Source organism: Cygnus olor, chromosome 11, assembly GCF_009769625.2.
Source record: "Cygnus olor isolate bCygOlo1 chromosome 11, bCygOlo1.pri.v2, whole genome shotgun sequence".
Classification (NCBI taxonomy): domain Eukaryota; kingdom Metazoa; phylum Chordata; class Aves; order Anseriformes; family Anatidae; genus Cygnus; species Cygnus olor.
In genome coordinates, this window is record NC_049179.1 from 22,007,718 (window position 1) to 22,034,701 (window position 26,984).

The following is a 26,984-nucleotide window of genomic DNA, read 5'->3' on the forward strand; positions in this document are numbered from 1 at the left end:
AATTTCTTTTATTTTACTGAACAGAAAATTGAGAGCCATAGCCACGCTGTGCTCCTTGCCCAGAGGAGATTACAGCTGAGCCTAGGAGTCGTTTCTAGCTACTCTGGTCTGCAGAGCCCAGATATGTGCCTCTTTCTGCAGGCAGGTCTAACTGGAGAAAGCAGATTGCCCTCTGCGTCCCTAGTGCAGCTAGTGTAGACAAACATGAATTAAATGAAAAATGGCTGTGGGCTGCTGTTTGACTTTGGTATAAAATGAATGAAATTCTGTTCACTATCTTGTGCCATTGTCCCCATCACAAACTCCTGCCCAGCAGGCTCCAAGAAAAAGAGTTTCAGGAAGTATCGTCAGAAGCTGAGCTGTCAGCACTGAGTAGCTGTCAAATCGGAAAGGTTCATGTGTTTTCCACTCCTGCTTTGTTTATTTGTTGCCTCTTCCCCAAGGTGCCAGTTCTTTGCTAAGCATGTGTTGTGCAACAGTGGTCAGAGCCTTTGCTTGGGACTCTTACTACCGTTGTGATACAAGAACTACAGTCTATAACAGTAACTTCTGCTTGAAACTGCTGTTGTTGGCCTCTCCACAGCAAAGCGGCAGGTAAAGAGAAGTGTGCAGGGCAGTGGGCTGCCATATATAAATGAGAGGACTTGCTTGAAAATTGTAAATGTAGTGCTTCACCTTAAGGACAGAAACTTCCACCTTTTCCTCCACTTCCTTGAGAGCAGTGAGATTATGTATTGCTGAACAGATCTGTGCTAGCAGGCATTTGGCACTTCTGGGATCTAGGTGTATTGTTTCACATCAGTGGTGGTGTCGGTGTCACGTTTCCTTTGACATCGGATATTTGATTTCTTCTCTTTGTTAGAGGCATGCCCATGCACTCACATCCCTGTTGATGCCTCCAGCGTATCTTGTAACAACATTGCTTTGCCCTATGTTATATTTAATCTTCTTCCCTTTTTCTTTGGAGACCTAGATAGCTGAGCCGGCTTTGGCCTCTCTTAAAACAGGTTCTGTTGTGAACTGACATTAGCCTCTCCTGTGCTGCTCCAACACCATCTCCACTCTGCTGGTCTTTAAGTCTTCACCTTACCCTTTTCCTTTAGATCTGTCTCCAGGATGCTTTTGAGAAAATAATAAACAATCTTCCTTATTCAGCCTTTGTGCTCAAAGGATTTCTCAGCAAGGGACAGAAGACAATGGTGTTTTTTCTGTCTTACATTCCTTTGTTCCAGCCAAAGATTTGTTATCCTTATGTCTTGAATTAATGTTTATAGGCTCTTTGTGGCATAGGTAACCTCTCTGGGCTGGCTGGAAGGTTCTTTATCTCCAGTAGCTGTTATGATGGCAGTGAATGTCTCTGCAGCACTGCAAACTGGTGATGATCTGGTCTGTAGCCTCCTTATATTGCATGTAGATTCACTCTAAATACCATCTGCTGGCTCGCACTCCTTGCCTCTTGCAGAACTGGGTTAGGTGAGTGTGTTTGAGCAGAGAGTGTCCAATGAAACCTGGAAGTGATTGGAACAATGTCTACTTTTAGCAGATACTCCAGGTACTCTTGATCTTCTCCTTAGCAGGTGCTGTCATGGACCAATTTTAGCTTGTCAGTGTGCTTGTCAGTGTGCTGGGCAGCAGTCCTGACACAGTAGTGCATCAAAAGCTGTTGCACTTTTTGCTTTTCGAAGTGATTTTCCTTACCTGTAAGAACAGATACGATTCCTTCACCGTTTTTTTTTTTTTTCCTGGGCTTCTCAGAGGGAGCTTGGGGAGTCACCGAATGGGAAGCCTAAGCTTAAGTGTAGAGGTCTTTAAACACCAGAGGCAGAGGAGGAGGAGGCATTCCCATATGTCCAGAGCCTCATTTGTTTCTTCCTTGCTCCTCTGACAGATTCAGGTTGGCTTGGTGCCCCAAAGCATTGCCAAGAAGCTTGGATGAAGAGGGAGACGCTTTGCCATAGTACTCTGCTGGCTTGAATAGCAAAGAATTTCTTGTCAGTGGCTGTGATGTAGCTTAGCTCTAAGCAAGTGTCTGTTAAATGTTGAGATACCTATTTCTGGTAATTCTGGGTTTGCTGGAAATGCATTCTTTTTATGGGGAAAAATAATTCAAACTGTTGTCCAGCCCTTCCTTGGGGGAGAGTTCTGTCCAGTGTACACTGGAGGAGGGCCTGCTGTGGGAGAGGGAGGTTCTTTTGCCACCCCCTGCATTGGTAGCAGTGTGCTCTAGCTCACTGATGGTGAGAGGGTGGACTGTGTCCCACTGTCCGGGCTGGAGTATCACTAATGGCAGGAGTCTTCGTGGAAATTCTGTTGACTTCACTCAAATTGTCTTTAGCTTCTGCAAACTGTGGGGAACTATGCCGAGTTCTCTGTCATAAGCGGATATTTTAGCGAAAAGGTCACGAATATCGCAGCAAAGACAGTTGCTGCTAGATATGGTTCCTTCTCCTTCTCCTCCTTTTGCGTGTGCCTGGATGCTTGCTTTCAGGTCTGTTACTGCATGTGATTGCCTAATGGTGATTTTCTTGACCTAGAAAAGGTGACTTTAGGCCTGAGCGTGGCTGTTGTTTGATTCCCAGACTGCCAAGCTCCTTAAGCCATGAGCAGTCCTGCATGGATTTGGGTTGCTGTTTGCTCAATTCATTTTCTGATTGGGTTTCTTTCCAGGTTTTGAAGGCTGTTCCATGGTTCCTACCATTTATCCCCTGGAGACCCTGCACAACTCCCTCTCTTTGCGACAGGTCAATGAGTTCCTGACGGCTGTGTGCAGGAGTTGCAGTGAGTCACATGTCCAGTCTACTGCAGGTACTGATGAGGTGGGCTTGTTTCTGGGTAGGGCAGAGCAGAGCTGAGGCAAGCAGTCAGTTAAGGCCTTCTGGTCTTTCACATTTTTGGGGCAGATCAGTCTGACAGGACTGGCAATAAGTGATCAGTCAGGTCTGTCTGCAGCTGATAAATACAGTGACGTGGATACAAACTCCAGCTGGGCAAACCTGAGGGTTGGATTCCCAGGGGCTGGGGGCAAGCATGGCTCTGAATATGTACTCTTAAGCTCTTCCCTGAATGCCTGCTAGTGGCTACTGGGCTATGTAGACTCTGGTTTGACCCAGTGTGGCCATTCCTTTATCTCTCTGTCTGAATATTACTGATCCGTATGGGTTTTTTTCTTTTTTTTTTTTTTTTCTTGAAGCTTTGTTTGATTCAATGATTGGCAACCAGATACCAGGGGACCCCTTTATGTCTCAGCGAATCCTGTCATCATCCTCTTTCCCATTGCGCCAGCGTTCGGATAAGCCCCCTTGGTGTGAGTGTGCTTGCTTCTTGATCGGGGATGAAGAGGGGAGCAGAGGGTGCCAAATGCTGAAAGCCAAGTATTGGCATTCAGGGTTTTTATGCTTTGGCCTTGAAGGAACAGAAACAGAAAGGGGAAAGAAGTCTCATGCCCTGTAGGAAAGCTACCAAAGAAAGATGGAAAAAGGAACTCTTTATATATAGCATTGTATATCACAGGGATATCTGCTGTTGGATAGATGCCGTCTCTCCAGGCATCCTCTACTGAGTGCAATAGGACATAGCCTGAATGCACTTCATTTTTAACTCAAGTTCTGTGCTTCTCTGTGACGTGTCCAACTCAGTGTCAGCATGTGGAAGCACCTTCTGTACCCCATCAAACACATACATGCCTCACCCAGAACTCCACACTGGACAGCCTGTCATTTAATTCTTCACTTACGGGCTTTTCTGTAGCTCCTGAGCCTCACTTGCCACAGTCTCTGCAGAGGTGGTGACTGTTGTTAATTACCTTTGCAGATCTGGCTGGAACTCAAAGGGGAAAGGCTTATCAAACAGTTTCACAGCAAATGCGTTAATAACACAAGTCAGTGTTGCCACTGAAAGGGCAGTTCCGCTCTTCTTGCTGTACACTCCTTGTTCCAGGAGTAGTGTGTATTGAGCTGTGTAGGAAGCAGGGCCAAGAAACTGATCTGGTGTACAGCAGTTGTTTAATCCTCTCCCATTCATTGGACTAGATATAATCTAAATCTCTTCTCTGGTTTCACTCAAACAATGAAAACAAACAAACAACAACAAAAGAAACAAAACAAAGCCAAACGTCAGTGGTGAAGTAATATTTCTTCTTCCAGTGGCAACTCTAGTTCAACATTCAGGGATTTTGTGCTTCAGGAACCAAGGGCAGCAAAGTTAAAGATAAGTGTCCCATAATAATGAAGGAATGAAAGAAACTGCTTTTCAGCTCAAAGCCCAACATCAGATTTCACATGTGATGTGTTGGCATTATAGATCAACCGTATGACAAGATGTAAGTGTGGTGTTTGTGCTTGTGTTTTCATCAGCTGAGCTGCCAGAAGCACACCTAACAGCAGCTGCAAGCGCCTACCAGGGTGCATGGCATGTAGGTGACCCTCACCCATTGCTTGTAGAACTGTGGGACTCCAATGGCTTGGGTTTGCTCAGGCTTTGGGCTGGGGAAATATCAACTACATGTTTAAGATTTCTCTTCCTCTTTACAGACAGCAGTGGCCCCTCCAGTACTGTCTCCAGTGCAGGCCCGTCCTCCCCAACCTCTTTGGACAGCTGTGCTCGTTTCAGCTTCACCGAGAAACTTTCCATCAGTCCCCCAAAAAGCGAGGAGCAGCTAAATAGCCAGTCCCCTGAGCAAGGAGAGAGAGAGCCTGACAGAGGAGGGCTTGATGTGGAGGTGGGGGTGTCTGGGTTGTCAGTGGCTGAGCCAAGTGCCCCAGAAACGCTGACCTGGAGTGAGGGCCCAGAGCCAGGCGGGGTCCTGGAGCTGTGCAAGAAGGAGCTGGCTGACAAGAACTCTAACCCAGAGAAGAAAAGTGTGCTGGCACTGGATGAAGAAGAATCATCTGGGGAAATGCTAGACCCAAGTAAAACAGGGAAACCAAAGTGTCAAGCAGAGTCTGAGATAAGGCCAGCTGGAGAGAGAGTGGAGCCAGGTGAAGGGTATTTAGGGGGAATGACTGGCTTGAGTCAGTCAGGGCTGTCCAAGAACGAATGTGAAGACGAGTTGCTGGGAGAGGTGTTGGACCCAGAGCATATGGGCAAGGAGCCACTGGGGGACAGCACTCTGTCAGGCCAGCTTCTGTCTGGTCAGCCATGCCAGGAGCAGCCACTGCCTCCTGAGACAAGCGTGAAGGTGCTGCAGCCAATGTGTCAGGAGGGTCAGCAGAACTAGCTGCTAACTGGACAGTACACTGCATGCATTTCTAGCCTGGAGGCAGCCCAACTTCCTGCACAACACTTCATGCAGCTGGCTGTCCGCAGCACAGAACAAGCCATATCCCAAGGCCACAAGACTCTGGGATGTGGAAGAGTCTGCTCCGCTCCTACACAAGCCAGCTCTTTGCCAACCAGCAAGAGATAACACCCCATCTGCCTCGTTAAACAAACAACAAATGCAGTCTCAGTTACTGGCACAGCACCTCCATGAGTAGGGATGTGGCGCTGCATCAGTGCAGGGTGTCCCCAGGGTTGTTTGCTTGCTGGGACAGCAGAGTTAGAGGGTTGGTAGAGTCAAGGCTTTTGGGGTGGTAAGTCCAGAGGGGACAAATTGGTCCCTGGAGATTTGTTGGCCCACAGCCTTCAGAGAAAGGCATTCTGGGTCCAAAGTAACTGGGTTCTTCACAACCACCAACCTCCTCTGTTCCTTCCTTCCTCTCTCAATGCCCGCCATTGGCCACCAAAAACAGATCCAGAGAGTCCATGTTGGGAAGAATAGGAAGAGGAGAAAGCATTCTGAATGAGCGTGGGAAAGAATTTAATGGGAGGAACAGGTTCAAGACTGCCACTTGCAAGAAGAACTCTCTCTGGAATGGACTTGAATATTTTTCTGCTGGGCTGGAGCAGGCAGGCAGGAGCCTGGAGATCCAGCCTGAGAGGGGTGTACAGGGAGGACACGGGTTTTTCTAGTCCCCAGGGGTCAGGCAAGGTAAAGTTCTGAAGTCTTGGTGACAGAAATTAAGAGAAACTGCTATTTGAGCAAATCAGGATTGTTAGAAACCAATAAGGAGAAATCTTTATTATATATAAAATGAAAAGTATTTAATACATATTTATGTAAATGACCTGCGAGCACAAGCCTGAGGGCAACATTGACACAGGTTTCCCTGCTACATCCTTAGTGCAGGCCAGGACTGTGCTTCCTGCACCTCCTGCATTTATGGACAAGTCTGTGTGTTCGTCTGTAGCTAGGATCTATGTTTTTGTGAAGCTGTGCCCAAAGATCTCTGCGCTGTGTTGTGATGATGTACGTTCACAGTAAATCTCTGCTGTGGGTCTGGTGTCTGCCTTTGATGCTGACTAGTGCAGCAGTGTGCGTGTGCCAGAGCTTGCAGATGCGCAGGGCAGCAAGCACTGCTTGTTCTTGTCCATCCTGAAGGAATGAGGAACTGTGGCCAAGACTAGTTACAAATGAAGTGAGTGCACAGGCATGGGGCTTTGCTCAAGAAGGCCAGATACTTTTTTTCCTCTGAAGAAGAACTGATCATACTGAGGAAGAGGTCATGGCTTCCCAGGGCCCACGATGGTTTGCTGTAGGATGGGAGCTCTGGTCTAAACGTTTTCTTCAGTTCCAAGCATGTCCTGCATACCATGTCCTCTTTCCTGTGCCTGATAAAGCCTCCCTGCGAGTTTGGATATTTAAGTATGGCGATGTCTACTTGTACCTGAAATGCAGCAGTCTTACAGTGGCTTTGAGTGCAGCACTGTGCCAAGAGGAAACCCAGCTCCCCTTTCTACAGGTTTGGGTGCTGGGGCCTGGGAAAAGGGCCTTCCACATGCTGCACGAAAGCTCTCTGGCTTCTATTGGCAACCCTGAAGTCGAGACTGGCTGACCAGCTACCCTGGCCTGTCTGACTGAGGCTGCCAGGCTTCAGTGTACCATGGCCCCAAGAGCTGGCCATGGGAGAGCTGGCAGCAGAGCAGCTCTCCAGACCCCACGGGCCCCTCGGGCGATGCCCAAGCACCAATCCTGCTGTGTGGCCCCACCGCAGCCCTCCCCAGGCTTGCGCATGGTCCTGCCACTGCCAGCACCTCGCTCCCACAGCCGAGGCCCTGCTGGGGCCTGGCTCCTGCCAGGAACCGACGGTTCCTGAGGACAGCACCTGCGGAGCGGAGGCTGCGGCCTGGGCAGGCCCCGCCATCACCTGCTGCTGGCTGGCGGGGCTGAGCGTGGTGCCGGCTGCCGGGTCACGCAGCTGGGGCTGAGGTGGGCACTTGCTTGGCATGGGCTTCGGGGGCCTGGAGCCTGCTGTGGGATGGTTTCACTCTGCACCAGGGTCTTAACAGGTCTGCCTGTCTGCTCCCTCCCCATTGCCAGAATATGGTCAGTGGCTTTGCTCAGTGCCAGCTGCCTGCCTGCCGCACTGACAAGCAGCACCGGCAATGGACTGGGCCTTGGTGCTTTGTAGTTGGGAACCCTTTCCCCCAGAGAAAGTGGCCGCTGCCGGCAGTCTCCTTGTGCTCCTACGTCTGGGCAGGGTGGCCGCTGTGGTAGCACTGCCCAAGAGCTGGTGCTGTGGGACATGCCAAGTCATCTAAGCGCTAAAGATGGCCTTTATGGCACATCCCTGAAGGCCAGGTCCTGCAAGAGGGGATTGCAGGGTGCTGCAGTGGTTGAAATCCCAGATAGATTGTTCCCACTCACAAAGAAGCAGTTTTATTTACAATGTTCCCCAATCTTCAGCCCGTTTCTTCACCTGGAAATAAAAAGGGAGTAGCACTTTGGAAGCAGCTGGCAGCTGTGGCTCTGCTGTGGCTCTCAAGCTCAATGAGAGATTGGGCCCACACAGGGTTTTTGTACTTGTGATGAAAAATACAAAACTTCGTATCTCTTAAGTGCAAATATGTATACCAATTCTCATTAGTGTCTAATTTCAACATCAGACTATGTCTTTTGGTTCCTGGTGTCCTCTAGCCAGCAATTATCTGGCTGCATTGGTACTTTGCATACTGGTAATTCTGTTAAGTGGTGTTCTCCAGACAGTTTGTTGGATCAGAGGACTTCCTGATGCAGGGCAGGGTAACAGGGAAGCGGTCTGGTTACTTGTAACGAGTAATGCTTATGTTTTGGAGGCAAATGTTCTGGCCTTAAAGGCAGGTACCTTTCCATAGGCAACCAAGGAGAAAGCTGGGCTACCTGCAGCGGCGTCAGAACAGGGTTCTAGTCTGTGGCTACTCCCTTTGATAGGTAGGCTAAAAACAAGTAGTGCCCTTTATTTTAAAAGGGCTGCTAAATAGCTGCTCTGTCAAGAAGCTTGTCGTCTTTCATGGTGTTCAAACACTTCCACATGAACACCTGCAGAGCGTGTGGTGAAACCTGAGCACAACTGTCTGATCTTAGCGCAGTCTTTAGTGTGTTTTTCTTGACTAAGCAGCAGCAGTGATTGATGGCCAGCCAGACCTTTCCAAACAAATGGATGGTGTGAGCGCTATGAGTCACAAAGGAGAGGTTGGTGTGTGTGTGTGTGCATGCATAATTTCTGGATACAATTTCAGGAGCTGATGTTTTTGGTTTAATCCTGCCAAAGCCAGCTCTGGCTCCTCAAATCTGTGCTGAGGCTTAAAGTGCACTTCCTAATGCTTTTGGGCTACATAAGCAGTGTTACACACAAGTGACTGCTGCCTGGTCCTGCATCTCTGGATGAGTGTAGCTACAAATTTTGTCTACAGTATTTGGGATGGCTTGGATCAGGCGTGTCAAAACACTTGCAGATGCAGCTGTGCAATTTTTTTTTCCTGAATGGGCATCATATGTGCAATGGGAAAGCAGTTTAGAGACATCAGACTAGGTTTCATGGCAGAGCAGGCAGGAAATTCCAGCTGTCTATTCCAAGTAGCAAGAGTATGGCAATGTATTGTGTAGGCTGTGGAAAGTTTTAGGTCTTCTGTCAGTACCATGTACAAGCAAAGTCCTGGGAGGTGGAGAAACTGGTGGGTTGTACCACATATGCAGGCATTGGGCCTTTGGCTTGTTCAAGGTCCAGGTAGACCTCACTGTTGAAACACCAAACTCAATGTTCCTGCTATAGCCTTGGACACTCTTCTGGCTAATCAGTTTGCAAATACTGAAACAGCTGATTAAGGAAGGGCTATGTCATTGCCTCACTGTCTTATCTTTTCTTCTGGTTTCTCAGAGCCATGCCCCTTTCCCACAAACAACTAATCCTTACCGCTCCACATCCTACCCATGAAGTGATGGACACAGCTTATCAGCACAGTGCATCTGTTTTCTGTCCTTGCTGTGAGTCCCATTTGCCCCTACCGCTGTGGTCCAGAACCATCTAGCAGATGGTGCCCAGCTAATGCCTGCTCTGTTGCTGAGCACAGGCAACCAGTAGGTCCAGGAGCTAGAGGGGTTTGCTGTTTGCCTCTTCTTGTTCAAGTTGAGCAAAGTCCAGTTTGTCACTGAACTGTAGCCCTGGCAAAGCCCAGGTGTGCTCTGGAAGTCTGCACCAGTCCAGTTCCTTGTTACAGACACCTGCCCATGGATCAACACTGATGCTTCTATCCAGGTCTCGCTAAGATTTGAAAGCCTCTGTCCTCGGTGTTCTGCTCATTGCTGGAGGACAGTTGCTTCCTCTGGACATGTTTATGTGCCTTATGCCACCTCCCTGCATGCTGCTTCTTGCATTTTCTGCCACAGTAACTGATTTTGCCTCCCTTCTCCTGCAGAAGAGTCTGCAGTAGATGTGTTCACTGCAGCCTTCTTGGTCCATCTGAAACACAGGCAAGGGAGCTCTGTTCTGCAGGTTGGTGCTGAACAGTGCTTGGCCTACCCAGCCTTGTACACCTTTGGGACATGCATGTATGGCCACAGCCTCTCAGTTATCAGGAGCATGGCACAGATAGCACAGCATATGTGTACTTGTTTAGCTGGAAAGCAGCTCTGGGAATAGTACTAGTCCATGGAAACTGTTTGTGGTCACTCCCATGTCAGTGACAGCTCTGGCAGGCTGCTGTAAGCTCTCTGTGACATGCTGCACAAGCTGTGATATACTCCACAGCCACAATGGCCCCCCCTTCTGAGGTCTGCAGCCCAGTCCCTTTCTCTTTCCCCTGCCTTCAACTGTGCCCCTGCGTTTCCTCCAGGGGACCACCAGGCAGGAGCAGAGCTGACTGGGCATCAGCCCCTCCTGACTGCTGCCTGGCACAGGCAGAGCAGAAGGCTGCTCTCCTAGTGTTCTGCTGAGTAGCAGAAGAGCTGAAACAGTGTCTTTCCCTCCAGAGGAAGGCTGCAGAATTTTGCAGTAGTGCAAAGGCGTGCTGTTGCGATAAGGATGGGCAGCACCTGGTGCCCTGTCAGCGCCTGAGAGTCCACAGGCCCTGAGCTGAGTCCCTGATGCTGGTGCCCTGCCTGGCTGGCTTGCGGCAGACTCCTGGCCGGGCCATGCTGTGATGTGCCTTCCACAGGACTGGGGATGCTACCAGTTTGAGGAACGCTGGCCAGAGCGGTGATTCCCAAGAAACGCAGAAGCCACAATGGAGAGCCTGGCTTAGTGCTGCGAGGCAGCTGCCCGCAGTGTCCACTGGAGTGGCTGTGCATGGAGCGCCCAGGCTGCATCCTGGCCCTTGGCCAACTGAACATGGGCAGGAGACAACTTCAGAGGCTGGAACAGTGCAAAAACCCCGCTGGGGCTGAGGAGGGAGGGCAGGGGTCCCGGGCAGGTCTGTACCACTGGCGTGGGTGTCCTCTTGACAGGGCCACAGGTTTTTAGCAGCTGTGAGTGAAATTGTGGCATAAGCACAAACACCCAGGCTCGCCTGAACTCAGGTTGGGCTGTAGCTGGCCAGCATTGAGGAGGGTGCTGGTGTGGCAGCAGTATCTGCATGCCCCCTGCCTACAGCATGGACTCACTTAAAGAACAATTTGAAACAGCTGGAAGTATTCTTGTTCGCAATTAATGTGGCTTTATTATTAATGTGTTGGGCTCCTCGCTTGACAGTAGTTAGTTACAGTGTTTCACATGGAAATGGGCAAAAGGACAGAGGTCAAGAAACTAAATTCAAATAGAAACATGATGCTGAAGAAAAGAATCAGGGCTCCGTTTTTAAAACATTTAGCATAGAAGCTGGGAGCACAAGTTGCCATTTCAATACAGTTGAGGCGTTCACTTTTTTAATTATAGGTTTAAAATAGTATTTTGTACCTATTACATACAGGAAGATTACATGTTGTTGCCCACATGCAGAAACAAGCAAAAGCAGAGTTTAACTGTTTCTCTCTATAGTGTTGTATTTATTACCTCTGGCTCTGGATGGGTTCTGCTGGCTCCTGCAGGCTGAGCAGAGTCAGACTTTAGAATTTGGCATTTTTACAAGTCCTTTTCCCCCATAGCTTCAGAAGATTTCATGGGAGGGAGAGAGGCTGGAGGCACAACAGACTGCCACAAAAGACTTTAAAAAAAAAAAATTGTGGAGTCTTGAGGACAGGGAAATGAACTGGTGTAGGATAGAGCAATCCAAGCAGCATAGCTGCGGAGTACTGGAGCACAGCACATGGAGGGCAGGTGTTTTTGCTGGAACATGTCACTCCAGCCTGGATGATGCAGGCACCTTACAAAGCCTCACCATTACTGCTTCTTATTCATAATTGCTTCAAGTTTAAAATTGAGAAACATTCATGTGTAGGTCTGTATAAAGTTAGTGCATTAGCTTTTATGCCTAGCCACTCTGAGGAATCTAGGGATCCAGTCAATGAAGATGTCACATTTGTTGCTTTGACTACCTGGCATTGAACATTTTGCATCCTACACCTGCAGCTGGCTGCCAGCCAGTGCTATTGGCAGGTGAGCCAGGGTCTCCCCAAAGCACTGAAGGCAAAACCCCAGAGCAGTGTCTGCGGAAAACAGGAGCAGATCTGTTACTGCCTGCAATTGCTTGCTGTACCCAACATTCATAGACACTTGACCCCATTGGGTTACAGAGAATGACATTTATTCTTCTGGCAGACACACTGATTCCATGGTTAACGTGAATACAGCGCAGGGCAGGGATTTCATAAATCCCTGAGTAAGCTCACATGCTCTTACCAAGGGCTGCATCAAAAGGGCTGGCTGCTCCTCGTGGAGGGGCTGCTGGCCTCAGGCTTTGTCCTGCAGCTGCTGGGTTTTAGACACAGCCTTGCAGGCTGCAAGCAGAGACCCCCTTTTGCTGCCAGCAAAAACTCTGCCAATTTCTCTGTGGTCTTTTGTTGTTCTTTTTTTTTTTTTAAATTGCAGCATCTAAGTATTTGTACTGAGAAACCTCTGAGCTGACACCAAGAGCACGTAGTGTCAAGTTAACATGTATAAATTAAAATATTAAGTCCAAACAAAATGCAGCTTAAGATCAAAAAATAAATATATAAATTAAATGCAAAATAAACCATTTCCCTAGAAACTCCATTTTAGTCTAGGAGCAGGCTTCTAAGCAGCATTTTCTTTCTATCAGCTGCTAGAAAATGCTAGCATAGAGACTGAAGTGTCCCAGGCAAACACAGCACATAGTCCTGGGATGCTTATTATGGAATCAGATCTTGGCTCAGGGCCAAGCACAGCAGATGGAAATACGTTGAGTTGTATGCCAAGTCTTGCAGCATTGCTTTCCATCTCATGTCTCTTTCACAACCTACCACCACACTTTTTTCACTTACAGAAAGTTTACGTTATCCCTGTAATAAGGCTCTCTTGCAGTGCTCTAGGATGTGGCAAAGGCTCCCTGGTGCTGCAGACACAGACGCCTGAGCGCTAGCATTCCTGGAGCTGCTCTTGCTGCAAGGGCTGGCAGCCCCACAGCAGGAATGGACTTGAATGCCAAGGACCCTCTGGGTGACTGTTCAGCGGCAATGATGCACTCACGGCACACAACTACATCTCTGCCAGGCTGGCCATACAGCAAGGACCTAAGTCCACAATAGGTGTGCAAGCAGCGGGCTGCCAGCTGCAACTGCAGGTGTGCATAGCACAGTCTTGCCAGCAGCTATTCTGTGCAGGCAGCAGGCATGTATGCATGTTCCTGCCACAGTTGTGGAAGATATATGAGCTAACACAATTGCTAAACTACTTCTCCCGAGTGTTTTTGGGAAAGGGGTTCTCTTTCCTCACACCACAGGTTCTATTCCCCACATCCTGGGCACACTTAGGGAGGGCAGCAAAAGCTTGAACACAGCTAAGAAGCTGGACCACTGGCATACATGTAGCAAGGAAACTGCTGCTGCTTGCAGAACTGGCGCACATCAGCTACGCTGGCCAGACAACAGCATCTCAGTACAGCATGCGAGTTCCTCAGCTGCCTCACCACACTCCTCAGGAAAGCCTTTGGTTTACGAGGACAGGAAGGTTTCTCAACTATCATAGGCCAACAGAGGCCGGGTTGTTTCAGCCCTTCTGCTTTAGAGGGGGCTGTAGTTGTGCGTTTGGATACTGAGTGTGACTGTTCAGGCAACAGCCCCTCTGTGCCTCCTCCTGTCGCACTGCTGATGTGCAGGAGTAAGTTACCCACTTAGTGTGCAAAACTCAAGTTAGCAGGTTAGGAATGTGCTCTTTGTAGCCAAGAGCAACAGGCTGAACTCTCCCCTCCCACCGCCACCCCCCCCCCCCCCCCCCCCCCAAAACCAACATGTCCTTCAGCCCAGCTCCTTGAGCATAGCAAGCAGGTGTTGCAGGCATCTGTAACCAAATATTTGGGACAGAAGTCTGCAGACGTGGCAAATGGTGGCCCTGCCCAGTTGGAGTACAGGCCCCCCCCCTCTCCCAGAACACCACCTGTATGCTCAGGATAGAAGATGGAAGAATGCCCTTCACTGTCATGTTACAGTTGGAGGGTTTGGCCTTCCCTCATCATGTAGGTTTGCTTTGCAAATTAGTTTTTTTCTCTGTCTCCCTGCCCCCAAACACTGTCAACATGCAGCAGCAGCACTTTAGCCCTCACCAGAAATATGAGGCTCATGGTGCTACAAGTTAAATGGCAAGGCAGCCAGGAAGAGAGTAGAACAAGCTCTCACAGCAGCAAGGCAGCCAAGATAGTCTACAGAAACTGTACAGGCAGCAGAATAAAGCAGGGAAAATGGAAGTGCCCCTGGCCTGCAACTGCTCTTGCACAAACTCTTAGCTCAGTCCAGAATATTACAGAGCCCTGCACTTCTTTTTCATGGCATCCAGTGCTGAGCTAGATGGGTACCCGATTGCCTGACAAATGGGAACCATGTAGCGGACTAAACCAGAGAACTGGACTGTGATTAGATGGTGTCTCTGATGTTGCATCGGTGATTGGAGAGTCAATGGATGAACGCAAAGTGTGGCTGGGAGATTTAGAATTCGATCTTACAGGCTGGGAAAGATTCATCCTGCATCACAACAGTGCTGCTGCTCGCCAGTACCATGATGTTTAGCTCCTGCTGTTTCTCATGGGTCTGTTGGTACCATTCTCTTGTCACCTCAGTATCATGTGTTGGGATCAATGTCACCTGGGGAAAGAAAGCGGAAGGCATGATTGTTTGAGAACAACTGCACTGGTAAACAATGCCTGTAGGAGCTGAGGCTAAAATTTCCCATTAATTTTGGAACACTGTCCCCTTGGTACTGCTTGTTCCACTTAATGCCTTTCAGATGTCACATTCTCTAAGGCAGAGCTGGTGCTTTATTTTATGCAGTACCAGCACAATGGGGCTCTGAGCTGGCTGTACACTAGCAGTACTACCACAATAATGGTGAAAATGGCTGCAGTGGAGGGGAGAGCCTCTCTTTATGGTGCGCCAGAAACAGCCTTAGAAAGATCCTTCAGTGTGAAAAGGGGCAATGCTGAGAGTATTACTGTTACTAATTTTATAGACTTGATCTGCCTACTGACCCAATGTGCAGCTCAGGGACTTTGAAATTGGAGGGTGCATCATCTGAAAGAGCATACACTCTTCCTGTATCTGTCATCAGAAACAGCGTCTACCCAAAATCTCCTGCAAACCTGACTACACAAGAAATATAAGTAAGAATGCTCCATTTGTTTTTTAATCTCTAATAAAAGTTAGTATTTATTACCAGTATAATAGAAAGAAAAATCTTAACCAAGCAAGGCTAGCAACACATGCCACAGGGCATGGGACACTGATGAATATTCAGCCTGTGGCAGTGCTTGTTTTTGCTTGCAGATAGGCTCATCCTGCAGCAGATGAGGAGGAATGTATAATCTCTAAGTGCTTCCTCCTCTCAGAAGGATGTGGAATGGAGGACACATCTGACACTACTCACATCATTCTGAGAGTGTCCCCCTTCTCAAGAGTACAAATAGTTACTCCTCTGAGATTGCAGAGCAATACATGCCCAGTACCACTCGTATTCTCTTAATGTACTTTGTTTGTGACACGCACCTTCCCCCAGGTGCTTGTGACACAAGGAGAAACATACGTTCCCAGGCACTTCCGTGACATACCTGCAGATTCTCCCCCCACTGAGACTTCCCTTCCAGGAGCGCATCCAACACTGCACGGCTTGGTTCTCCATTGGCTGCATCATTCCCACTCACAACATAATATGATGCTCGAACTCGCTTGAAGAACTCCGGATCTGTGTTCTTTCCGCTGCAGTGGTTGGGGATGTACGCCAAGTCCACATAGACAGGTGGACCCATGGGCACAGCCAAACTGCTTTTAGGACTATTGGAAGCTTTGGAAAAAAGAAAGCAGAGACTATCAAAACCCTTCTGGAATGCACAAGCACTCAAATTAGCACTGAAGAAACTGGATTCCAGAAAGGTTTTTCCCTTCAGCAAACAAGTTAACATTTATCCAGGCTCAGAGGAGATCTGGGTGGAATTTTGAGCCAGCACTGAAAGGGAGGGAAAAGGAGTTCTGCTGTTCTTGGGTGAGAGTGAAGGGGGCCTGGAAGGCTTAAGAGTCGCAAGTCTTTCCTGAAGAAGGGACTCAAAAGTTCCATTATTAGCTTTTTCAGAGTTGTCATCCCAATCAATACTTTGTCCTACCTTTTTTTTTGTGTGTTAATGATCTATTTTTGCTAAAAAAACCTGTTCTGTGAGCTCTATATCCGTTTATATCCTAGGGTATTGCAGTGGTCTTTTTGGAAACTCCACCCTGGCTTTCTGCCATCCCTGAGAATCACTGCTATTCTGTGGACTATTGCTCTTTCCTAGCAACACTGCTGTAACTTTTGTACATCTTTTCGTCATTTATTGCTCTTTATATTTATGAGATGAGAGATGGTCAAAGGAGTTGTTATACTCAGCAGTAAATAGGCATATATAGACAAAACCCATGGAAGGACTGTCCCTTCTCTCCCTTCTGCTCTCTGTGGAGTCACAGAGGCCTCTGTCTTCTGTTTCCTCTTCTGGGTACTCTCTTCTGTGAGTGCAAAGCCACTAACTACTAGCATGGACAACTACTTGTGCTGGCTAGCTGTGGCACAAACAAAAAAATCCTTTCTTGTTGCAGTCATTCTTACTGGTGTCTATTCCTCATCCCCAGTGTGATTTGGGCAACCCACAGCACTGCTCCAAACACAGAAATCATGCATCTTTGTCTCAACCTTCCCTTCAGGCTTACATGTCCAGACACTCCATCTTGACAGCTCTTTCTGTGCAGTGCCTTCAGGACCTGACCACACTGTACAGACACACTACTAATACCCTCATGCAGGCTTTCTCTTGACTGTACCATATTTCTCTGTCAGCTACTCATGAGTCAGCTGGCTCAGGACCTTTTCAGGCCACATTCCCTTGCAGACTCTTCCCTTGGCTGGCACTATGACCACTTCACTACTCCGTCCACTACTTTCCTCTCACTCCCCACTACACTGAGCAGACCCTTCATCAACCACTCAGCCTGAACATCCGTCTTGCTGTCAGTGACACCATCAGTGTGTCATCCGACAACAGTCTCCTCACCTGAGTTGTATTTGCAGCAGGCACACATATAGGCTCTTTTCAGGTCTTTCTCTTCAGCTGTTCTCACTCAAGAAGAGCCTCTTGTAAAGCCTCTGCAAACCTTCCTCCACTTCTCCCACTACACCCTCTCTTTGCCACAGTGTCTTCAGTGGCCATCTGCTGAGACCATAGCCCATGAGCACTGTTTTGATTTTCTTCATTCTCCCTGACACTACCTACCTGCTGGCTCTTGTCTTACACTCAGTATCAATGATCTGGAACAGAAGATTACAAACCGGTCTGTGTTTTGCACAGAGCCTGGCACTGCGGCTTCTCAGCACAGACATGGGGATAATGCAGCTACGCTGTATCACCTAAAACTGGTGCATATCTGGTAGCATACTCGTAGAGCACTGGTCTCTGTGTGAACATTAGCAAGAGGCCATGGGCTGTACAGACACCTGCAGCAAAGTACCCTTTTCACGTCTTCATTCAGTGCCCTGCAGTGTGGTGGTACTCAGACATGAGGGCTGCTCCCATCCCATCTCTACTTAATATTTCAGAGGAAAGAAAATATCTGACCATGGTGGTTCCTGTTATTCTACATGAGAGCTTTATCTCTGTCCTGTGCAATACACTTACCCTACTTAGAGGCCAAAAGTTTACCACCACTTCTTAAACACAGATGTATTTTGTCCTTCAGTTGCTGGCATTTCTTTGACAGCACCCAACTCTAAATACCTACTGCCCCTCCACAGCTGTAGCCCCTAGGTGGAACTGAATCTTAGTCTATTGAGTTCTGAATTAGGTCTCACAGGACTCTCTGCAGACGTGGTTGGATTCAGCTCTACAGAGATTCAGAGTTTTCCTCAAGGCTTTGATCTTTTTATGTGACTTGCATGACAACGTCTCTACTTTCTCACTGCTTATGCCTGACTGGGAAACTGTTCTACTACATTTAACTTAGTGTTTTTTCTTTTTATTGAACCTGAAGAGAAAAATGCATGTTTAATGAAGACTTTCTTACCAGGGTTTGTTTTGATGCCATTAACGAGGTTTTTGCCAGGGTTGCTGTGACTACTCCGGGCCAATTCATCCTCTGTGTGAGGAGGCTGCACAAGCACACTACGTGGTTTGGGCTTCTCTCCTCCATCTTTTTCTTTTTTGGCAGTGGCAGATTTTGGAGATTTGTCCGATGGCTGTTTCACAGGCGTGGGTGATCGTTTCCCTTTCACTTCTAATTTCCGGGCAGGCGAGGAAGATTTGGGTTTATTCAAAGGCTTCTTCACACTTTTGCTCTTTTCTTTCAAGTCCTTCTTGGAAATTTTATCAGTTCTGCTCATGCCTTGCTCATTTACCAACATATCAGGGTCTACCATGCATACATCAGGGTGAGGAGGATGAGGGTGGGGATCTACCATTGGAACAGGCTGAGGATCATGGCTGGACCTAGAACCGGCATGATGAGCATTTCCAACAGCTTTATCTACTGGGAGGAAATCAGCGTCTTCATCTGAGTCCATGTTTGCATCTGCTGTGATGGATGGACATTCTTCTGTCTCAGGTGGAACATCTGAGTCTGACTGGGAGGTTCCAGAATCACTCACTGATGTTGGAGGGGTTTCCTCCACTGTGGCACTTTGCACAGGGCTACTACTCATGTGGGGTGGTCTTCCTTGCACTGAAGGATGACCCTCCTCCTGTGAGAGGTCACTATCTTCAGAGAGCTCATGAGGGCTTGGGTTAATGAAGGAGGGCGAGAGCTCTCCCTTCCTGTGCTTGAATTCGCATGAGGAAAATTTTTGTCTGCAGTCAAAACTGCCTTCTAAATGTGGCTCCATCTCATGGGAAGCATCTCCATGGTCCTCTGCTCTTCCAGCCCTTTGCACACCTGGGAAAAAGGGCTGGAAACTGTGTTCAGGGGACATCAGAGAGGAAGGACGGCTCTGCCTCTCTGTGTCCTCTTTGCCTGTGCATGGAGAAAAACTGCTGTCAGAATCAGGGCATGTTTTTTCATCTTTTGTCTCTGCTGCATGGTATGTGCTTTGGAAAGCTTGCAGACTGGTGCTCACCTCTGTTGGACCATTGGCTGTGGTTTCATCTTCATGCTGATGATGAGGAAATGATGTCAATACATCAGGGAGAGATGTTAATGTCATCAGCTGTTCTGTAAATGGTGCTTTCTGCTCTGGACTAGTTACACAGGGCTGCTGTTGTTTCTCTGCAGAGAATGGTGTGGGCTGTGAACTCTGACACTCCTTTCTGCACGGCAAAATGCTGTCACTCATGCCGCTACTGAATGCAGAACCACGTTCTTCAGCAAATGCGAAGTCTTTGGTTTCAGCTGTATGGGTTTTCATAGCATTATCTGGAATCTGTGGAGATGCATCCCAAAGACTCTTGGTACTTGGTTCTGCTCCTGCACTTGTATATGCAGAAAGCATATGGGAGTAAAAACTTTCTGCTGTAGTCGGTATTACAGGAGTGGTTGCTTCAGATGATGGTTCCTCTGACAGGCTGGAAGAGTCATCTTTCAGTGGCTGTTGGGGCACAGACTCTCTTTCCAGACCTTTGGAGAACAGTTTATCTTCTTCATATGGACTCTGTGGTGAGAATTTAGTTAAAGATGAGTTACGGCTGCTGATCTCAGAAACCTCCAAGTACTCATCTTTCTTCCCCTGGCCTGAGGACAAAGCACAAGAAACCTTTAAAGGAAGAGAGATATCTCCTAAATGGCTTGCTGAGGTTTGTTCATGTCTGAACACACTAGATGTTTCACTCTTTCCTAGCAGGGAGCATTCAAATCCAGAAGAGATATCCATCACTCTGCCTTCTCCTGTTGGCCCCTTCTTGTATTCCTCTTTCTGTTTTTCAGAAGCAGATTTCAAGTATATGGCTTGCTCATAGCCCTCTGAGACAACCTCTGTACTTGGATAATCTGTTACACAGAAATGTGATTCCTTTGTGGATTTTTCAGCATCCTTTCTCTTTTGCAAAGAATCTTGGCTTAAATGGCACATTTCTGAAGCCTGCTCATCTCTGCCTATGTCTGGCAAGTCACTGTAACCAGCAACATACGTTCCCACAGTTGTGGCTGATGCAGTTTTCCTAATTCCATATTCCTCTTTCCACACTGGATCAGAAGGTGAAGAGGCAGTAGAAGGGGGTGAATTGGACTCCTCATGCTTGCTTTGCAGAAGTGGTTCTGTTACATGGAACTTCTCCATTGCTGAGATGTGTGCATAGACTGTGCCTGCAGCTTGGTCAGGGCTATGCAGTTTAGACTCCTTTTCAGATCTCTCTGTAGCACCTTTCTCTAACTCTGAGTCACTCATGCTTTCTTCCCCTTGCCCTGCTTTGTCATAGTATGTATCTTTGAGATTTTGGCTTTCAGATTTCAGGGACAGAGTTATCTGCTCCTCGCCAGACAAAACGATGTTCTCATCTGGACAAGTGGCACCAATATAGGTAGCTGATTTTTCTTGATAAAATATGTCAGTGGGAGAGATAAATGCTGTACTTGCAGATGATGGATGATGTTCAGAGTCCACTTCTTCTGGCAAAGCACAGGACACATTCAGTTCTTCCTGTCCCTTAGATATCTTAGGCTTATCTGTTTCAGACAAGGGCAAGTATCTTTTATGGATGTCTGTATACTCGAAGGCTGCATCTGCTTTATCTTTAGGGGATGCTGGAGATGACAACTCCTTCTCAGCAGAGGTATAAAGGCAGGACTCTTCTTCCTTTGCAGAGACATGAAAACCTTGATCTTTCTGAGAGCTCGGTGCTGTTGTTAGCACCTTGTCAGTGTGACCTGAGATGTCTGCATCCTTGGATGTGAAGGGGGAGAGTCCAACTCCAGACACAATTATCTTCTCATAGATGTCAGCATACTTGAAACTTCTTTCATCAGGATAGGGTGTTGGTTTTCTTTCTTCTTGCTCTTGTCTCATGGAATTGTCATCACCTCTGGTTCTGCAGACCCCTTCCTCATAGGAACAAGGGTCCACAGGGCTCCTGGAATAGGACTCAGGAAGATATGCCACTCGGCTCACAGAACCCACAGCCTCAGAATGGCCAATGGCAGCACTGCTTTTCTGAGGAGGGACTTCTCCTAGAGGGGAGTGTGCATGCTGCCCTGACCCTGCAGCACTTTCTTCTGGGGATGCTGCTACATATTCAGATTCTGCTGGTCTTGTAGATTGGAACAGAGCAGATGCTGCTGCCACCTGCTCTTTGCCTCCTGTAGAGTCATAGTGAGCCTCGGTGGATTTGTAGTCATCCTCTTGCTTTCTATCTATCTTGTATTTACAGTCCATTTCCTGAGACAAACCACTAACATCTGTTTTCTTTTCTGTATCCTTCAATGGAACTTCCTCCTGTTGCAGTGCCTTGCACAGATCTATCTTGTAAGACCTCCCTGTTTCTAGCGTTGTGCCAGTCTGCTTTTCCAGAGGGCTAGCTGTTACTGGCAGGGGAGATGCTTTCAGTGCTTGGTCTATTGACTTTGCATAGATATCCAGGACAGCTTCCTCCTCATCGTCTAAATAGGAGTAATCTTGTTTGGATGTGAACATCAATTCTTGCCTTTCTTTGTTTCCAGTTAATGGTTTGGCCTGATTTTCCTCACCAGAGACATACTGAGAAGACAAATGAGAACTGTCTGGGAAAGTGATGTCAGCAGGAGCTATGTTAACAATCTTTGTTTCTGCTGTAGGTTTGGCAATCTTCAGTGTCTCTTCTTTGTAATCACGTGATTCCACTTTTAAACATTCTGCTTCTGCTTGCAGTAACACAGGTTTGTCTTTGGCATGACAGAGATCCTCATCCTCCTCACTGGATAACTGCCCTGCTCTTCCAGTGTCTCTTCCTTCCTGAAGACACTCATAAGCAGAGCCCCATGCTTCACTTTCTACTCTTCTCCAGGTATGACTGCCAGGTATTACAGGAGACGGGATCTCCACTTCTCCCATTTTAGGAGGGGATTTTTCATATTCTGGTACCTCATCCAAGAATGTGCTCTCTCTCTCTTTATCATATATCTGCCGCCTTCCCTGAACAGAAATCTCTTCCACTTCTTCTGGAAACCACACTTTCTTCTCATAACTTAAATCTTTCATGTAAAAGTCGTCCATTTCTGGAGATTTTTCTTCTTTAGCTTCCTTGAACCTGCAAGATTTTACATCTTCAGCAGAAACATGTGATGATGTTTTATCCTCAACTGGGCTAAATTCTGTAAAGTATAAGCCCTTCACATCTGGAGATGCTTCCTGAGATAAGCCTGCAGTTTTTTCCTTAGATGTGGCTTTTTCTGTTACAGAAAATAAACTGCTATCATCGGGAGACATTTCTTCAGTTGAAGTATCTCTGGGTGATGCATCTTTAACCGGGATACTTTCTGGGCAAGAAAAAGATTTTGCCACTTCTTTTGTGAGCACTTTGGTAGAAATGTTTGGTGATTTTTCATATGTATCTGGGCTCTGCTCTGTGAAATCCATAGATCCAACAGCTTCTGATGGGAATTTGTCAGTAAAGTCAGACAGAGTTTTTTCTTTCACAGGTATTTCTTCTGTGAAACTAAGAGATTTGATGTCTTCTGGAGAAATGCCTTTAACAAAAATGTCTGAAGAGATGTCCTTGCTGGGACTCTCAGTGAGAGAAATAGATTTGGTTTCTTCTGGAGAAATGTCTTTAATTGAAACCTGAGAAGATTTTTCTTCTTCTGAGGTGTCTTCTGTGAAATAGAGTAGTTTTCCTTCTTCAGTAGCCATCCCCTTAACAGAAATATCTGGGGATTTTTCTTTAGCAAGATTTTCTTCTGTAAGAGAAAGTGATTTAGTATCATCTGGCGAAAATTGTGAGGTTTTCTCACTTTCAGATTTGCTTTGGTTTGTGAACCATGGAGGAGCCACACTTCCCAGAGATGTTTCTGTGGTAGAGAATGGCTCAAAGGACAAGTGTTTTGAAAATCCCATTAAACTTTCTGCCATGGATTTAGTTTCTAGCTCTTTTTCAGGCTCCAGAAACACATCTGTGCTGGGATGCGGTAGTACAGGACGCTCCTCCTCCTCCCCTATCACCACTGTATCCTGCTTGTGGTAGGAGAGCCAGGGCAGCTCTTCCTTCCTCACTGGTGCTTCCTGCACCTCCTCCCCAGGAGATACCTGCACATCACTGCCTGCGTCCAGCTTATGCAGTACAGGTCCAGACACTTCTTTTTCATGTCTATACTTAGATGCAGACACCTCATCATCTCTGAGAGATTCATGCTTGGTTCCCTTTACCACAACAGAAGTTCTATCTTCCAATTTCTTAGTGGCAGCATCTTCTTCTTTTTCAAATATCTCTGAATCTACTGTTTCTAGCTTTTCCTCCACTGGAGACTGGTGGAAAGGTGTGTGTCCTGCACTAGTGGGACCAGATTGGGTGGGAGATGCCATTTTGACTGTACTATCATCAGGACTCATGCATCGTTCTTCAGCCTCTGCAGAGTCAACCTGGGAAAACGGTGTTTCTTCAGTGGATAAAGGCAAACCAGAAGTATGCGTCACTTCTGTGGGGATACTGATTAACTTATTATCAGTGCATTCTTGATGAGCAAACAGTGGGGCACTGTAATGGCCTCTGAGTTTCTCAGGCATTTCAATATTTGGAGTCCCATCTTCTTCTTCCTCTTCCTCTTCTGCCTCTTCATGAAGATCCTTTTTTTGAGCTTCCAGTTTTCTCTCTCCTTCTGCTAGTGCATGGAAATCTTCAGGAGGCGGAGATTTAAAACATTTGTCTTCCTCCAAGGATGATGTGGGAGAGATTGTGCCAGCAGAGGGAACATAGTCAAGACCTTGGGTTGCTTCAGTCCGAGAGGAAGGCATGCTGTTTACTGTGTCTAGAAGTAAAGAGCTTTTCCCAGTCTCTTCTGTTTGTGGTGCTGTTATAGATGCAACTGACTGATCTTCTGCTACTGAAGTTGCAAAAGACGAAAGCTTATCACATTCTGTAATGGAGGTAGCAGAAGAAATATGTTCTTCCTCGGCTAGCGGAGCTGCCACTATGTTTGTAGGATATGCCAGGATTTCAGACTCCTGGCCAGCATAGCCCTTGGCTGCAAGGTCTGCAGTAGGCATGGCCTGTATTCCATGTATTGCTTCAAAAGAGCCTGGGTGGTCAGGAACAGAAATGTCATATGCATTGACATCATACTTCAAGTGTGGGATCCTCTCTTCCTGTTCATCATGTATTTCTTCATCAGAAATCGTCTGCTCTGTTTCTGAATATCCTGGGATAGTTTCATCTTGGATATATGAAACATGTTCTGCTGTTGCTCCTGCTGGGACTGGCAGACTGCTCAGATACGACTCTTCCTTTGTTACCTCCTTTCCAAGTAACTTGCTTTTCTCACCCATGTCACTAAATTCTTTTTCATTTTCTTTAATGGTAAATATTTTGTCCTCCCTCTCGTCCTGCTTCAGTTCATAGAAATCTTTACTCTCTTCCACCTTCATTTGCTCTGCCTTCATTTGCTGTTCTTCCTTTTCTTCCAGTTCTGCCTTTTCTACCACATGCTCTCTCTTTTCCCTCTCACCCTCCTCCTGTGCCTCTGTCCCCTCAGTATACTTTTCACAGGTCTTTGTTTCTGCTTCCCTCTGTTTTCTGTCCAAAGAGATTTTTTCCTCTTCTTCCTTGTCTTCATCTCTGAATGCTGGTGACCAAACAGCTTTTGCTACGAGGTCACTGTGTATTGGTACCTGTTCTCTGTCTGGCAACAGCTGAACTTCCTTGTACTGCTCAGCTTTTCTCTTGCAGTATCTCATCTCAAGATTTTCATCTAATGTTCTTCCTTCATCCTCTATTTTTTCAGCTTGACCTGCTCTTGGTTCTAGATGATGGACTGCTTTTTCCTCTGCTGGGGATTCTTTTCCCAAATCAATAGTAGTTGTTCTCTGATCGGGAATGTTTGTTTTCAAAATCAGATCCACTTCAAGGTGATTCTGAGCTGTCACGTCACTGCACTCTTTCATCTCTGTTTCAGGTACTCTCATAACCTTATCACTTACTTCTATATCAGAAATTTCTTGAGCCCCCTGCAAGTCCCCTTTCTCTTCATTCTTCAGCTCCTCAAAGTCCTTTGTAAGATCTTCTGGTGAAGACAGGACTAACCTCTGTTCAGCTATGGAAGTCTCTCCTGGCTCCACCCCTACTGGCATCTTCTCCATTGGTGATGTCCTCAGGTCAGTAGGTACTTCCTTTTCAGGTTTGATTTTGATCTTCTCAGTTTTGATTCTGCCTGGAACTTTTGCCTTGTATAATGTTTTTCTTACCTCTGGAGTAAATGGTTTTAAGTCTGGTTTAGACATTTTTTTGGGCTCTGGCTTGATTTCTTTCTTTTTATCCTCTTTCTTTGAATCTTTTTTTTCCTCTTTCTTTCCATCATCTTTTTTTAAGTCCTTTTTCTCCTTCTTAATCTCTTTCTTTTCTTTGTCTTTCTTCTCCTCCAGTTTGGATACTTTCTCTTTGAGATGCTTTTTGCCTACTTTGTCTTTTGTTAGTTTTCTTTTCTCAGCTTTGAGAACATCACTTGATTCTGTCTTTATCTTTTCATGTTTAACAGGTTTCTCAGGAATCTTCTCAGAGTGTTCTTTAACCTTTTTCTCAGTTTTCGCATCCTTTATGACTTCTGGTTTTACCTCCTTATTCCCTTCCTCAACTGCCTCTTCTTTCTTAGGTTGCTTTGTCACAGATGGCTTGGGAGAAGATTTAAGACTCTCTTTACTGTCAGTTCTTTGTTTAATTTTGGTCTGCTTCAGCACAGGTGGAGGTATTCCAGAAGTGATATCTTTCTGAGTAGCCACTGGGTACCTCAGAAAATCCAGGTGCTTGAGTTTCTCAAGACCTTCCAGTATTTTATTTTGAGGTGCATTTCCAGGAAACAAAACCCTTACAATTTTCTCTGTTGGGCTAGCTGGCAGCCACACCACTAGGGCTGTGATGGATGTAAGATAGGGAACAGAAATTTCACCTTCTTTCCCACTTGCGAGAATTATGCCAGTCTTTGCTTTACTATTACCAGCCCATTTCTGCATTAGAAACTGCATTTCTTTACTGTCCTTGACAGGATTCAGTATATACATGTCCAGCTTACCCACTCCCATTTTGTGGAAAAGCGTGATAGGTTCAATGGTACTGCTCACTACCCTGTATAGAGGCTCTGATTTAATGCCAAGTCTGTTGAGATACTGCAGTGTCAGACAAGCTTCTTCAATGCTCCTCTTTACTTTCATGGATGATTCAGGCATCTTCAGTTTTTCAGGAACATTAAAAAATACCACCCCCAGCTCGGGAGAAATTAGGTTCTTCATCCAGTCACTGTAGTTGGTAGAGCCCTGGGATTGTTCCTCCTCTTGTTCAGCAACTTTCCTCTGCAGCAGCCCATTGATGCCAGGTAGGTTGTCTGCACCAATGTGGGTCAGAAGAATAGAGTCAATCCTATCCAGGTGCCTTACCAGCTTCCAGAAACAAGATTTCCTGTCAGAGCCACCATCTACAAGGATGTTAAACCCATTGACAGCAAAGAGAGCAGAATCACCTCTTCCACCAGGGAATATGTAGCAGCAGGGTTTAGAAAGCTTCAAAAAGCCCCCTGAGGTGGGTGGTTCCAGGAGATCAAATGGAGATGGCACGTCAACTGTTTCAGAGACATATTCTGCAAACTCAGACACCCCATCCATTTCTGGCAGAACTGGATCAGGATTCAGTTTCAGATTAATAATATCCTGAAATCGAGGATGCCCAAGGTTGCTCCAGTCTCCTTCTCCCAAACACGATACAGTAAGGGAGGCCTTGATATCTGAATCAGTGTTGCTAAGAATCTGGGTGACCTATTGAGACAGGCACAGACAAATAAAGGTCAAACAGAGCTCTGAGACCAATTCAGCTCTTTAAAAATAGCCAGTTAATGCAGAAATACTGCGAAGACTCCACGAGCATTTTACTGAGAGGAAATGCTGAGGATAGATGAAATACTCCAAAAGCCCATCGCAAATAAATGCATGCAGCCACCCTCTGCTCTCTTTTAAAATTCTTCATGTTGATGGGTTTTTATG

At 46.8% G+C, this 26,984-nt stretch overlaps 2 protein-coding genes across 18 annotated transcripts in view; one reads left to right on the forward strand and one right to left on the reverse strand.

The window, feature by feature from the left end:
• The window catches only part of PPIP5K1 (diphosphoinositol pentakisphosphate kinase 1), a 52,991-nt gene extending 46,676 nt beyond the window's left edge, over nt 1-6,315 (forward strand). For 11 of the 15 annotated variants that reach the window (XM_040570408.1, XM_040570414.1, XM_040570417.1 and 8 more), the window contains 3 exons: nt 2,668-2,805; nt 3,191-3,304; nt 4,530-6,315. In XM_040570408.1, coding sequence (XP_040426342.1) covers nt 2,668-2,805; nt 3,191-3,304; nt 4,530-5,215 — 938 coding nt within the window. In that variant the 3' untranslated portion in view covers nt 5,216-6,315. Of the gene's footprint in view, nt 1-2,667; nt 2,806-3,190; nt 3,305-4,142; nt 4,302-4,352; nt 4,412-4,529 lie in introns of those variants that run through there. The other 4 variants (XM_040570420.1, XM_040570421.1, XM_040570418.1 and 1 more) reach the window with 3 other exon arrangements.
• Nucleotides 6,316-10,930: 4,615 nt separating this feature from the next.
• MAP1A (microtubule associated protein 1A) overlaps nt 10,931-26,984 on the reverse strand; it is a 60,298-nt gene continuing 44,244 nt past the window's right edge. For all 3 annotated transcript variants that reach the window (XM_040570405.1, XM_040570406.1, XM_040570407.1), the window contains 3 exons: nt 17,915-26,759; nt 15,442-15,674; nt 10,931-14,482 (listed from right to left, as the gene is read on the reverse strand). In XM_040570405.1, the coding sequence (XP_040426339.1) occupies nt 14,327-14,482; nt 15,442-15,674; nt 17,915-26,759 (9,234 nt within the window). In that variant the 3' untranslated portion in view covers nt 10,931-14,326. The remainder of the gene's footprint in view (nt 14,483-15,441; nt 15,675-17,914; nt 26,760-26,984) is intronic.